A 15,678-nucleotide genomic window follows, 5' to 3' on the forward strand; every position below is an offset into this window, starting at 1 on the left:
AGGCTCCACTGCCAACTCTTCAATATCTGTGCAAATGAGCAGCAGTAGTTTTGTATTCCCCTGGGACATTAAAATCTGTATTAAAATATATACCTGTTGAAGGTAGTAAGGACCATCACTGCAAACATACACTCAGTTTTTATCTTCATAATTATACTTGTATTTTGCTTTGACTAATATATAGTTTTAAATATACTGTATTTCCGGGATTAGTGGACCAAATATGCACCAAGGTTAAAAATTTAAATTTCGGATTAAAACTTAAGTGAGACAAATTCCTAACACACAGCCTTTTATTCAAACATTGACTATACCAAAAATGGCTAAATTACCTCAGTCTGTAAGAGCAGCACATGAAAGTTGGAGATGGACTGTCTATTAATGCCTAGGAATTCAAATTTACTCGTCAGGGTATTTGCCAGTTCTCCAATCTGAAACTACAACGCAGGAAAGAAAAGAGGAAAAATAAAAATAGAATCAGCAATATTTTCTGTGTAACGTAAAATCTTTCATTTACTGTTACAGATACTAAAGTCTGCCTATAAACAGCCTTCCTCAAACAGCTGCACTTAGTTATGTAGGAGATAAAATTCTAACTTACAGTAAAATACATCACATAAAGTGATAAATAATGACAGGTCTATAAGTATCAAACGCATATCTACTCACACCTCATAATGCATTCTAATACAGCATGGAATTCAACAGCTGAAAATAGATCCTAATGTAAAAGCTGAACTCTCAGAAAGAGAAACAGAATTAAAATGATGGTTGCCAGCAGCTAGAGGGAAGGGATCATTGGGAGATGCTGGTTAGGGTACAAAATTTCAGTTATAAAATGTCTAAGTTCTGTGGATCTAATATACAGCATGGTGACTACGACAGTTAACAATACTGTATTACTGTATTGTATACTCAAAATTTGTTAAGAAAGTAAATCTTAAATGTTCTCACCACACACACACACACAAAGACAACTATGTGAAGTGAGGTGATGGACAGGTTAATTAGCTGGTTTGTGATAATCACGATGTATACATATAACAAAACATCATGTTGTACATAGTAAATACATTCAGTTTTTATTGTCAATTATACCCCAAAGATGGAAAATTGATCCTAAGATACAACTCCCAATATTGCACAAATTATCATTTCTCCACTATTAATTGCTTATATTAGCCACAAACTGAAGCCCAAAACGAAATTAATTCTTCCAGTCCCTTCTACATGATTGTGCACTAGCTAATGATTGGATAAACTCTTTCCTGTCAAAAGAATACACTAAGTGATTTTTCCAACTGAACCTGCCTTGGGTTGAATGTTCCCCCAAAACTTAATCCCCAGTGTAGCTGTTGAGGGTGGAAGATCCTATTATCGTAACCGAAAGGCGGGGCCTTGAAGAAGTGATTAGATTGTACAACCATGCCCTACTGAATGGATTAAAAATGGTGGTCAGGGGCATGGTATGGAGGTCTTTAAAAAAAAGAGTGAATGAGGAGATTAGTATCTTTTGTTCTCTCTGTTCCACCATTCTCGTCATGTGACCCCTGCATCGTTGTAAAGCCACCACCAAGACCCTCACCAGCTGTGTTCCCTGGATGTTGGACTTCCCAGCCTCAGAAACTGTATAAATTTCATTTTCTTTATAAAATCACCCAGATCTGTGTATTTTGTTATAAATAACAGAAACAAACTAATACACCACCCTTAAATAGCCAGTACTTACTTGGTGCAACTCTTTCCATGAGATTAGGTTAGAAATGCAGTTGGAACCAAAACTGCCTTTGTGTAAAGAGCACTATTTCATGCAGGAATTAAATCTGACTTTTAGTCTCTTTAGTGCTCCCAAACTAGAGAAGCCTATATTGATAAGCTATCGCTTTCCAGTAGAGGCTTAACTAAAAGTAATTAAGCATTTAGAATTTATTTTTAGATAATTTCTCAGCATCAAGCCAGCCTTATAGTTCCTTATTTCAGCCTTAAATAGAATCTTTTCACCTAACCAAGTAAATGATTTAGGTTTGGAGATAGTAAAGATTACTTTTACTACTTGCTAATAGAAAGTAGTCTAATGGTTGACCAATAAAAAAAATTTATTAGGGGCTGGTTGGTTATCTCAGTTGGTTAGAGTGTGGGGTTATAACACCAACGTCAGGCGTTCTGATCCCTCCAAAACACACTTATTTATCAAGTCACATTAACTAATATACATACTTTCAAATCCTGTTCTTCTTCTACTTTAGGTGCTGTTTGTACTTTTATCTTCTCTGGAGATTCTTCTACTTCTACCTCTTTGTCTGAATTCTCATCTATTTTTTCTGAAATTTCAGCACCAATTGCTGCAAAAGAAAACATACAAAATTAAACCAAAAGGATCAATACCGATAGAGCCCCATATATATTTTCTTCCCCCTTCAGCAGAAATATCTGAAAAAGGTTATCAGTTCTCTCTCCTTTGCCTATTTTCCTTACTCATTAAAGCCCTAATAACTTGTTAACCTTCTATCTTTTCTACAGCCAAGAAACTATATCCTTTATAATCAACTTTCTTAAAATATGTCTATAAATAAAATTTACTTTTGCTCTGGCTAGCCACACAAAAAATTTACTTTGTTCTACCACATTACCCTGTAGTTTCCACTTTCTCCTTCTTCTTATCTTTTCTAATCTTCTCTTCCAGAATACCAGTGCTTCAAATACTCACTAAAGCTAGATATCAAACCCAGGATATATAAGGATTCTTTAACAAGCATTAATTTTAAACCACGTGATAACTTTCTTCTTGAACTGGTTAAGTCAGACAGAAAATTTTTTATTTTGACTGGTAAGGGGATAGCAGCTCTTGGCATGGTGTGGTCTGCAACACGCTCAGCCAGTGAGCGCACCGGCCATCCCTATATAGGATCCGAACCTGGGCCTCGGTGTTCCCAGCACCGCACTCTTCCAAGTGAGCCATGGCGCCAGCCCAGACAGATAATTTATATTGGACCTATCTATTCAGGTTGATGCTGATGTCTGTTGGTAGTGGGAAATCTCCAAAGGAATAGGTTTATGACCAACTTAAATGTAGTAAAAGATATGAACTGTTATCTTTGCTTCTTAATATCTGCGTACTGACACTAACACACACATAAACAGTATCTTCAAAAAGTTTATGGAGGGCCAACCCCGTGGCGCACTCGGGAGAGTGCGGCGCTGGGAGTGCAGCAGTGCTCCCACTGTGGGTTCAGATCCTACATAAGGATGGCCGGTGCGCTCACTGGCTGAGCGCGGTGCGGCCGGTCACAAAAAGACAAAAAAAAAAAAAAAGTTTATGGAAAGATTTGAATTATCTTTAAATTCCATTTTTCCACAAATTTTTTGAAGTACTCTTATACAATCTAAATCATTCTGTCATGAGGGATAGCATAGGTTTAAAAAATAAAAAATTTGAGAACATTTTCTTGACTCTGGTTAATCCCAGATCCAAAATAGAAATGTGACTTTAAAATCACTTTCAACAGCTTTAAGTAGTCTAAAACTTTATATATTTTAAGTGTTTAACTTTATCATATAATGGCCTTGCTCTCCTATCTGATCATTAATATTCCTTCTGCATTTCACACTGTCTAAAACAAAATCTTTCTACTAATCCCATTTATTAATTTATAATGCAATCCTATATTAGAAATCTTACATCTGGTGGCAAGTATGAGAATTTAGCAATTTTAAACACCACTAGAGCTCTAAGAGTAGAACGTTTTGGAGGGCAATTAAGATAGGATCTATCAAACTAAAATGCACATACCCCGTGACCTGGCAATATACCACTAGAAATCTATACTGTAGTGATACTATAGTATAAAGATAATGTACCAGGATGTTTATTACCAGCATTACTTATCATGAAACATCATAACAAATGTGTATAAAATAAAGAAGAAAATGAACACTCAAGTAACACGGTTTACTAGAATATTAATATATTAATATTAGTATCGAGAGAATATTCTCAGCACCTCTGAAGCTTGCTGTGTCTTTGTGCCACCACATCTGAACTCTTGACCTTGGTGTTATCAGCATCACGCATGCCCTAAGCAAGTGAGCTGAACTAACCAGCCACCCCTGTTGAACATTACTGTTTCTAAGACAAATCCACCATGTTGATGCATATAGTTCATTCATTTTTTTCCCTAACTATTCCATTGTAAGAATACATGACAATTTATCCATTCTACGTTTGATGGACATCTAAGCGGTCAATTGGTTTTTTGGATAATACAAATGCAGCATGATTATTTTAAGAGCGAAACATGGACACAATTTAAATGTCCACTGATGGGAGAAGAGTTTATTTATAAACACATCTACACCTCTCAGTGGTTAAAAACAATGATTTTTTTCCTTTGTTAAAAACAATGACTTTTTTAAAGATATGTTACACGAAACAAGTATTGCTTAACAATCTACATGATACAATCTCATACATGGTAAAATTCACATATGCACATGTAAACACACTCATACATACACAACTATAAATGTATATAAAGAGAGAAGAAAAGGTCTGGAAGTATAAAGGTATATAAAGGATAAAGAAAAAGGACCACAGGGATAGGAAACAAGAATAAGGAAAACATAAAAGAAGACTTAGAATTTTACTTCATGTTCTTCTACATTGTTGATTGAAAAGAAAAAAATTCAAGCAAGTATGTTTGCATTTTTTTTATCATCTGTGTTTTTGTTTGTTTTGTTTTATAATTACGACCTATAAAAATATCTTTAGGGCTGGCTGGTTAGCTCAGTTGGTTAGAACGTGGTATTGAAAACTTCAAGGTCCAGGGCTTAATCCCTGTTACCAGCCAGCCAGCCCCCCCCGCCCCCAAAATGAAAACGGAAAAAAAAAAAGGAAAACAGGTATCTTCTGCTAGGTATACTCAACTAAGGTTGGGTGTTCAAATTCTACTGCTAACATTCCACTACAGAATTAGGACCAAATGGAAATTAAAGTACTAGCTTTATTCAGGGTTCTCTGATAATAGATTGGAAAAATGCAGCAGTGTCTCTTCTACCTTACCCTGAATGAAGATAATTTGGGTCCTCAACACAGGACCAAACTATCTACCCACCCACACAGAGACTAGGCAACTTGAACAAAGAGAAAGCAGAAATAAGGCTGGGCTTGCATGAGATAGTCCTTGCCTGCTTTGCTTACCAATCAGAAAAAATGAGCACAGGAGAGCCCATGGGCTTTAGACAGATTGAGGTAATTTTTGTGGCAGGCAATTTAAAAAAAGGCAGTAAATGTTGTTTTCTGCTTTTGAGGGAGAAGTAATGCCCACATAGTAATGAATACACCTCCCAATGGATGCCAGCCTCTCAGACTCTTATTCCTCTACCAGAGACAGAACAAGAAAAGGTAGAGAAATGGAAGCTTCCTTCCCAGAACTTCCCTTAAAGGATAAAAGTGATATCTCTCCCTCTTTTTGCTGAAGAGGAAACCAAAAAAGAGAAAGAAGGGTTTCCTTTCCCACTACATCTTTCAACTCCAAAGTTTAATGTGAAGCATGAATTACCAGTTTCCCCATTTTCCGGGGTCTCTCGTCCAGTTTTGCTAGAACTCCGGCTGGTAGATTCTGGACTGGTGGCTCGAACAAACATCTTCCATTTCCCTCTTTTAGACATAAGTCTACGCATTCCATCTTGAGATGCTGGCTGGCTGATATCCGAACGCGGACTAGACCCTGACACACTACCATCTCCTTCCTCCAAGGCTCGCAACTCTGCCTACAAAGAATACAACAATAAAGTTACAGTATCATTAACTGCTTATCAACATTTAAGCATTTGTGAGTAGTAAGAACAGCCATGACTATGTTCTCAGAATTCAAGACCTTTGAGAATAGGTAGCATTTCTTAATACTTATTTTTCCATCAGAACCGAACATTATACTCCATGTTCCATTGCTTCCCAAATGTTTATTCATTCATGATTACAGTAATAAATATCAGTTTGAAGAGGGCAGGTTCTAGAGATCCACAAATATACTAATTTTCCAATATCTATACCTAACAGAGAAGGCTTAATTTAGCTAGTCCTCCTCCATAGCTTCAAACTTTTCAAATGGGGGAGAGCTCCAAGGAGATATTACTGTTATAACATCTGTTAAGAGTCTGCTTCATACTAGGACCTTTAAGGTAGCAGCAGATGAAACTGTTCCAAGAAAAAAAAGGGAAGTAGGTAAAAACCAACTTCTCAGGCTGGCCGGTTAGCTCAGTTAATTAGAGTGCAGTATTATAACACCAAGGTCAAGGGTTTGGATCCCTTGTATCCACCAGCTGCTACAAAAAAACAAAACAGCACCAACTTCTCAATCAGGAAAGTTTCCTATCAACCATCTTTTTAAAAAGGAAGGCACATGAGATTATAGGTTCCTGTTAATTCTTCTGTTATCTTGCAAGTTTACAAGACCCATTTAACTATCCAAATAATGCCATTCCTGATCACTAGAAGTCAACCTGCACTTTAATTGTTAAAAACTGAGTTATCACAACGTTCATTTGTTAAGAAGCTAAGTCAGTTTCATTACTCACTGTATCTACCCTTAAATGAGAAAATGTCAAGTCTTTACTGGTTGTCAACTATCAAAAGCATAAGCTTAAACTTACTTAGATGAAGGAATAAGAGAAACAATAAAATAAAAATCCCAATAAAGGCTGTAAGTTGAACACAATGATCCCCGAGTATAGCGGTACTGAAGGGAGAAAACGTACTTTAACCAAACCTTCAAAAACTTACTTTTTTCCTCTCCAAAACTAGCTCCAGCTCAAGGGTATCTTGTTCCTCTTCCTCCTCACTTTCTCCAGATTGAACAACACTACAAAGATCCTCCTGAGAAGGATCTTCTATATTGTCCAACATAATTTCCTGTGGCTTTACTATTGTTGCTGTTTCTTCTACTGTTGTGCTTGTTTCCTTCATTTCTGAAATTGGCTCTACTTCTTTACAAATTACTTTTCTTCTCCATCTCTCTTCTTCCTCTTTTATTCCCTCAGGCAATAAAGGAGCAAGCAGTGAAGCTGCCACTCCTTTCTTCTCCTCCTCATTATTTGAGAGAGCCTGAATTCCTTCATTTACTTCCTACAAAGAATAAAATAATTTAGTCTCACTTGATTCTCAAAGAAATCTCATCTGTATATATACTTAATTGTTCATATCAATATTAACTGTTTTTAGTCACCGGATACTCTTAAAAACCACCTACTCCCAACAGATTAGCTTGTGCCATTACACGTATATAATGGAAACAGTGTTACTTTACAAAGGCAGTGACTGAACTACAGCCTAATTCTGTGTGGGACTCAGTTTTAGGACATCAAAAGGCAGACTAGTAAGCAGAGGCACTTAAATAAGATCAGCATGTTGTCAGCTCAACACATGACTGAATTAATCTTCGCCTTCTTCTGTACAAGAAAACCTCACAGGTATGCTGTGAAGGTGATTTAGAGGAAAGTGAAATATTTCTAAAATAAAATGTGTGATTACATTTAGGTTATCTATTTTCCCACTGTGATAATACTTGTACTTGTCTTACACTCCTCCTGGAGAGATGTAAAGATTTCAATAGTTACTTTTTGATATCAAAAAAAAATTTTTAAATTCAAGATAAATTATAATTCAACACATATGCTTTCTTAAGAACACAATTCACTTTTCTTATTGAAGAGGCTATAGAAATGCTTGTTTCAATAGTAGTAGTTTATAATTTTTAAGCTAGCTGATGTTTGTTTAAAAAAAAAAAACAAAAAAAGCTTATGTGGAATCCCAAAATAGAATGTTTCTGTCTGAAGTGGAGATGGGAACCTGGAGCTCTGCTCCAGCATCCTTTATGATGACCCAAGGAGCCCCTGTAGCACCCTTAATCTCTGACAAAACCACTGAACTAGAAAGCTGCTAAAGAAGCTGCATAACATACAGAAATAGATTAAGTAAAACCTTAAGAGACAGAATTTATCCTATCTCACATCTGTAAAATATTAACAGAAGGCTTCTATACCTGTGCTCAGAGTTAACATTCAAGTTTATCAGATTTGCAAATAAGCAAATGAGTTACGTTGCAATACTTACTGTAGTGGATTGAATTATGTCCCCCCAAACTCACTGAGGCTTGAGTTGTGTCCCCTAAGTTCTATGTATTAGAAACTTAGCCTCTACTATGACTGTTAAGAGGCTAGGAAACCCTATATGGTAATTGAAAGGTGGGGCCTTGAAGAGGTGATTAGATTGTTAGGACTGCACTGCAGTGAACAGATTAAAAATGGTGGACAGGAGTGTGGTTCTGAGGGCTTTAAGAGTCTGTCTCTCTCTCTCTCTGCTTCCACCATCTTGCAATGTGAGACTCCTGGGTCACTGTTGCCACCACCAGATGGACTTTGGATTAACCATCCTCAGAAACTGTAAACAATAAATTTCATTTTCTTTATAAATCATCCAGTTCCAGGTATTTTGTTATAAGCAACAAAAACGGACTAATACACTTACCTTTTTAACTTCTCTCTTGGTTATGACTGGTCCACTTTTACTACTGGAAACAGGAACAGTTTTCTCCTTAGAATATATGTCTGTATTTACCACAAAACTAGCCTCAGCACCTGGTACAGAACTAAAAAAAGTATACTTAGCAAGAGAAGAAGAAGACAAATACTATCAAGCAAAAGATAAGACTCTAATTTCCTTCTGGGTGATTTATTTTTCAAGTTTATCCCTACCTGGGCTGGTAATGTTGTAATCCCTGTATCTGGGTGGCAAGATATTGGGGTAACTCCCAAGTCACTTCATTTGTTTGTGTGTTCCAATAATAATAGCATCCTGTGTTTTCATCCCAGACTTCTTGCCAATCTCCCATCTCAATTCCGACTAGAGAAAAATAAAACAAATTTTAAGAAGCCCACATTCCTCTATAGTTCCAACTTACTTCCCAAGTCAGCAGTAAAGTCACAACTATCTAACACAGGGTTTCTCAAACTCAGCACTGTTTACATTTTGGGCTGAAAGGTCTTTGTTATGAGGGGCAGTCTTATGCAGAGTGTTTGGCAGCACCCCGCCTCTACCCACTAAATGCAGTAACAGCCCACCCACCACTGCCTCCTGCATTGTGATAACTGAAAAATCTCCAGACAAATGTCCCCTGGGGGCAATCCCTCCCCTTCAACTGAGAACCACTGTTCTATCACCTTTAAGGACTGCACTTCAAATTTCAATAAAAATCAAAGAATCCCACCCTTACCTCCTGCCAGTGAACACTGAGTATCATATTGCCACCCTGATGTTTGGGCTGAGTCTGTTCCATTTGAAGCAGTGGAAGAAAGGGCAGATGTTGCTGCTTCCTTTGGCTCTGGTCGAGGTGGAGTTGGAGGCGGAGCAGAAGCTCCTGCAGGAGCTGCAGGCTGAGGAGCTGTTATGGCATCAATCTCCTTTAGAATGAAAAGAGTAACAAATGCATTAATTACATCAAAACCAAAAACTTGAGGAAATGGCAATCACTTTATGAAAAATTTTACACAGTCGATTCTCAGCTTCTCAAATTAAAACCCTCATCTTCCAATTACACGTTCCCCAAATCCATTATATTTTCTTTTCTTCTTTTTACGAGTTTTACAAAAGGAGGAGAGAGAGATGAGGAGGGACGGAGAAAAAAGGGTGGAGGGAGAGAGTGAGAAGAGGAGAGAGACACTGAGACTGACAAGCACGCTGACCACTTGAGATCCAGGTCTCAAAGTGGTTTCAATAACTAAAAACCCAAGAAAGTACCACTAACCGCTAGGAAACTGGCCAAAGTACTATCGATATCAGTCGACTGGTTTCCATTTGCCTCTTTGGATTGTGGTGGTTTTTCAGAAACATCACTCTCATCATCATCACTGTCAACATAAGCACCAAGTAAGCATAGACCGCCTAGAAACAAAAAGGAAAACAGTATTTATAAAAACAACACCAGTATGTCCTAGGAAATATCTAAGACAATACATAACATGGTTCTTCAGTCAAAGAGTTTACATTTAGTTTACTTATAGATTGGGATATAACCTCAAAATTAATAATCACTGAACAACCACAGAAGTATAAATTACATTATACACTTACAGCTAATAAAATCAGTCTGCACAGTTACTTGACATCCTCCCCAAAATAAGAGGGTACTTCAATAAGTTCATGGAAAAACAGAATTAAAAGATAATACTGGAGGCTGGCCGGTTGGCTCAGTTGGTTCAGTTGGTTACAGCAATGTTGATTAACACTGAGGTCAAAGGTTCAGATCCCCTTACTGGCCAGCTGCCAAAATATATATATATATATAAAATAATAATCTCACTATGAACTTTTTCAAGGACTCTCATACAAACTCAATCAATTATTCAACCTCACTCTCTTTCAAAACAGCACACAGCATATTCTGATTTTAGAATTTGGTTCATCTCAAACAATTAAGCAGATTATGGTGAAGCAGATGAAACAAAGATTTTCCAACTTAAAAATAAAGCCCTTAATCAATGATTATTCCTAAAACAAGAGGTGACATGAATTAAAATGGGACTTCAAATGGCTAGAACCAATTACTGATGTCTTCCTCAAATGCAAGTGGTATGAGGTATTGCCGCTATAGAACTGCTATGCCATTTCCTTTTGTTTTTTTTTTTGTTTTTGTTTTTGTTTTTTTTTTTAATTTAATTTAATTTTTTTTATTTTGTTTGTCGTTTTTTCGTGACCGGCACTCAGCCAGTGAGTGCACTGGTCATTCTTATATAGGATCCGAACCCGCGGCGGGAGCGTCGCCGCGCTCCCAGCGCAGCACTCTACCGAGTGCGCCACGGGCTCGGCCCTGCCATTTCCTTTTGGATCACCCATGGCTATCTTAATGCTACAATTATGTGACCATATATACCCCTCTCTATATAGAACTGTATTACAATATGAACATAAAATGTTAAATTCTAGCTAGACTTTCTCAGCTATTAATACTACTAAATTTCACACTGCCTGGCACATTCTATGTTCTCAATAAAAATTTGGTAAATGAACAGATTTATCAGGAAGGGAAATGTAGTTTTCTGTGTCATATGTTCCATGAATGCACTCATGTGTTCACTTAAAAGTAAACAAAAGTTGTTCCATGAATCATAAAAGTTCATATTCAATACTATAATCTTATAAGTCTTGCCTTCATTATTTTCTTAGTATATAAGTAAGTTCTTACACTAAATATCAATTTCCAAAATATTATTTTAAACTAGTTAGAAGGATTTTTGTAGGGTGGGGTGGGGCAGCTGGGGATCCGAACCCATGACCTTGGTGTTATAAGACTGTGTGCCAACCAACTGAGCTAACTGGCCAGCTCAGGACCATAATTTATTTAACCAATTCTCAATTGTTGAATACAGTTAGAAGGATTTTTAAGTGAACATTTCTTTGACAATGTTTCCATTTTCCTGTTACAATTTCTGGGGGGACTGGGGGCAGCTGGCTGGTATGGGGATCTGAACCCATGACCTTGGTGTTATAAAGCTGCACTCTAACGAAATGAGCTAACTGGCCATCCCTCAGTTACCAAATATTTTATTTCTCTCATTGTTTTTGGACATGATGGTCAATTTTTCTGATTTTCTGAACAAGAGATATTACCCCTGGTAAGAGTAGAACTACAAAAGGAGAAACTTCTATATGGAAAAAACCCATACTTTAGTACTCAGGGGATAAATGATGGATTTTAGAGAGGAATATGGGAAATTTATACTTTTATATAAAAACTCTTCTAGTTTAGAGACAATCATAGATGTAATCATCTAGGCTGTTGGTCTTCATTCTATATCAGGATCCAACTAGGTGAGCTGCATGGAATTTTCTACAAAATTCCCCAAGAAGGGGTACTTCCCCAGGCTCACAGGCAAGGATCTGCCTATTTCTTTTTTCTTCACTTCAACACTTTTCACAGTACACTTCCAAGCTCCTAATAACATAATGTCAATTAAGTTAGCAAAATAGAAGAAAATTATTAAACCCAGTGTTTGTGGGAAATTGATATACTTAATATTGTTAGACATCATAAATTGATTCAATATTTTTTAGTGCAATCTGGTAACAGGTACCAAGCAAGAACTAAAAAACTCAAGTATCTGTTACCTAGATAATCCCATTTTTGACAATACAACCCCAGGAAGCAACTCAAAAAAATTTTTTTGCACAAAGCTTCTATTGGCTTGCTTTAAACTAAAAGCTATAAACAACTCAAATGCTCTCTAACAGAGGACTGGCAAAGTAAATTATACCACAGTACCTGATATAATACTATATTTTATGATTAATGAGACCATCATAGGAGTTCATGAAATAAAACTAAAAGGATAAAAATGTTAAATGAATAAAAGAGAGTCATAAAATACATGTACATTCTAATTAAACTTCTGAAAACTTAGTGCATACACGGATAAAGAAAAGGCATGAATTTAGAATAACACGGAAAATAAATGCTCACAATATCAGGTAAAATTGCTTAATCTTAGAAAAATAAACCAAAACCTCACACAAACAAGTCCTAGACTAATATTGAGATTTGTTGCTACTTAAAACCTGTCGGAGCCATAGTTCTTAGCAGTCTTTTTTTGAGGAGAGCTGATTCCTCAAACCTCAATGTGCTCACCCTTAATAGACGATACCACACAATTTGCAAATCAACTGACTACATCAGACAGTAAATTGTTACTTAGGTATACACTTGCTATGGTTTAAATGTGTCCCCCATAGAGGTGGGGAAGGGGGGGTAGAAAGAAATTGGGAAAGGGACACAAAGAATAATTACAATTTGTAATAATGAACATGCTAATATTGATCTGATCATCACATATGGTACACAAATACCAACAGTCAACACTGTACTCCAAAAATATAATCAACTATGCTTAAATTTTATTTAAAAGTATCTAAAACAGAAAAAAAAACCAAATTACTATTTTGAAAATAAATAAATAAATAAATAAATGTGTCCCCCCAAAAAGCATGCTGTGGAAACTTAATCCTCAATGCAACAGTGTTGAGAAGTGGAGGCCTACTGTGTTTAGGTTATGAGGGCTCCACCCTCATGAACGAGTTAATGCTGATTATAAACGGGCAGAGGCCCACTCCGGCATTATAACCCTGCCTAACTAGCCTGCTCACCTCCAAAAAGGCATTAATTAATTCCTGAGGACAGAGCCCTTATGCCCTAATCACTTCTATAAAAGGCCCTTAATATTGTTACAATGGCAATTAAATTTCAACATGAGTTTTGGAAGGGACGTTCAAACCATAGCAGCAATCAAGGAAATCTCTCCTTAGGAATGTTTAAATTCTATACTTCTCACAAGATCTTATAAGACTCAAATGAGATATATGTAGTTTGCAAATACAAAATAGTATTACATAGTATGAATTTTCTCTCAGAATTTTTTTTAAAGTATCAAATGGTGGGGAGGGAGGAATAAACATCTAGTATTTTAGATGTCAAATAGTACAAAAAGCATTTCAAATTGAGAAAAATAAAATTACTACCCATTATTGGTTTTTTTTTTTTTTTTTTTTGTGGCTGACCAGTACAAGGATCAAACCCTGGACCTTGGTGTTATTAGGAACACACTAACGAACTAAGTAAACTGGACAGCCCCCACTACTGAGTATTTAATATCAAAACATATTTTGATCTTTCAAGACAGTATATAAAGAGTAGAGAAAACTAACATCCTTGGCACTTACTAATGTCAGAAATTTATATACATTATCCAATTTAATCCTAAAATAACTCAGGGCTATAAGATCTGTTTTAAAGACAAATGAGGCTCAGCCCAATTAATAATTGAATTAAGATCTTAGAGTAAATGCTAGAGTGATTTGAACCCAGGTTTGTCTACAAAAGCACTGTTGCAAATATCCCTTTGTGTTAAAAAATAATTAGAATAATTTTCAGCTCCACAAACACTTGCTAGGTACCAATCAAGGCAGAGTGTTAGAAATGGAACAGAATGAAAAGTATGATATGGTTGGTGTCCTTAAAGAACACCAAGATAATGGGAGGGTCAGAAATCTAGTTATAAAATAGCATCAGAAGAAAAAGTAGCACAAGGTATTTTGGATACAGAGAAAAGCCACAACAAGCCCTCAGGAACAGACGGGTTTTAAATTATATTTTTATAGGAGAAACATATTAGCAGCACCGAAGCATTCAACAAAACATTCTATGTACAAACCCAATTTGAACTTAATAGAAAATATTCTAGAAAAGATGTAAACAAACAAACTATACCTGTTGCTTTAACGGCTGTGGGTCTGGTGGTCATGACTGGTTTTGGAGGATTGTGAACAACTTTAGGAACCTCCACCACCACTTCCTGTTCATCTGGATTTAAAAAACGAACAAAAGAAAACTGCAGTCAGACTCTGGACCAGAGAAAACAACAGTACAGTTGACAAATCAATCTTTGATTTGACCTTTCCTGTCTAGATTTCACCAATTTAAAAACAGGACGTATCACTGACCCAAGTAATCGGGAGGTGAATAAACAAGAAGAGCTAGAATTTTCCATTTACCTAGTGACTTCAACATTAAGAGAAGAATCTGAACGTTGTACATAAAAATGACATCTGCAATACTTCAAAATCAGCACACGCAATCAATCTTGTTCTCCAGGCGATTATCATAGGGCCTTTATAACAAGCAGTGCTACGGCATAATTTTTTGTTTTTTACATGAGCTACCCAACGTGATTTCTTAACATCTGAAATGGTCGCGGCTTCTCCGGCGCCTAGCCCTGTAGCAACGACGTGGAGTTATTCTTAATCCAACTACCATTCCAGGGAGAACCGCACAAGTTCCCACTTCTCCAAGAATTTTTGGGATTCCTGTTAGCTTGGGGGTTCTTAAGCTTCGGCTGGCATAATAAAAGTTTGTTCATTTCTAAGGCCTCTAGCTCTGTTTCAACAAAAACGAAGGGAAGCAGGTGACGTGTACACTCCCATCTACCCTATACATTATCCAAGACCGACCTGGGGCGTTTAGAGGTCTCAGGATGCCCGGGCCTCGGTCGCATTTCAAACGTTCCCGGGGCAAACCCTGCTGCAGAGATGGCGCCTTGGGGTGGCTCGGCCGGCCCCTTCCGCCGCCCTGGGGTCCACGGCCGCCCTCCCCGCAGGCCCCCAGCAGGCAGGCCTCGGAAGCGGACCTCGCCCGCCCGGGTTTCTCTACCTCACACGGTCCAGTCAGGCGCCATGAGAGGCCTAGGCCGCAAGCCCGGAACTCGACTTTCGGACGCCCCAACGAGAGGCCGGGGCGCCCCACGCACCCTCACCTTCTGAAGGCGAGTCGTCTGGCGCCGCGGCGGCAGTCACCGCGGTGGTGGTCGCTGCCGCCGCCACAGGGACGGGCTGGCTGGGAGACGCAGCCGTCGAGTCCGGCTCGGCGTCGGGTTCCGGCTCCGGGTCCCGGCCAGGCGTGCTGCACCGGGGACCTGGCGGTGAGAGCTGCAGGATGGGCCTGCGGCCGGGTACTGCCCGGGACTTCTTCCCCATCGCGAGCCCGAGCGCGAGCGGCGAGCGTCGGGCAGCCGAGAGGGGCGGGCGTTCGGCGCTGCGATGCGTAATCAATATTCATACACCGCGACACCGCCTCCTGC

At 38.0% G+C, this 15,678-nt stretch overlaps 1 protein-coding gene across 1 annotated transcript in view; it reads right to left on the reverse strand.

The window, feature by feature from the left end:
* Positions 1–15,629, reverse strand: part of FNBP4 (formin binding protein 4) — a 36,520-nt gene extending 20,891 nt beyond the window's left edge. Inside the window, exons 1-10 of the mRNA XM_063093411.1 lie at positions 15,355–15,629; positions 14,313–14,405; positions 9,801–9,937; positions 9,270–9,456; positions 8,752–8,899; positions 8,525–8,645; positions 6,782–7,123; positions 5,559–5,769; positions 2,218–2,342; positions 333–437 (exon numbers count right to left, since the gene is read on the reverse strand). Coding sequence (XP_062949481.1) covers positions 333–437; positions 2,218–2,342; positions 5,559–5,769; positions 6,782–7,123; positions 8,525–8,645; positions 8,752–8,899; positions 9,270–9,456; positions 9,801–9,937; positions 14,313–14,405; positions 15,355–15,574 — 1,689 coding nt within the window. The 5' untranslated portion in view covers positions 15,575–15,629. The remainder of the gene's footprint in view (positions 1–332; positions 438–2,217; positions 2,343–5,558; positions 5,770–6,781; positions 7,124–8,524; positions 8,646–8,751; positions 8,900–9,269; positions 9,457–9,800; positions 9,938–14,312; positions 14,406–15,354) is intronic.
* Between the last annotated feature and the right edge of the window lie 49 nt (positions 15,630–15,678).

This window comes from Cynocephalus volans, chromosome 4 (genome assembly GCF_027409185.1).
Source record: "Cynocephalus volans isolate mCynVol1 chromosome 4, mCynVol1.pri, whole genome shotgun sequence".
Classification (NCBI taxonomy): Eukaryota; Metazoa; Chordata; class Mammalia; order Dermoptera; family Cynocephalidae; genus Cynocephalus; species Cynocephalus volans.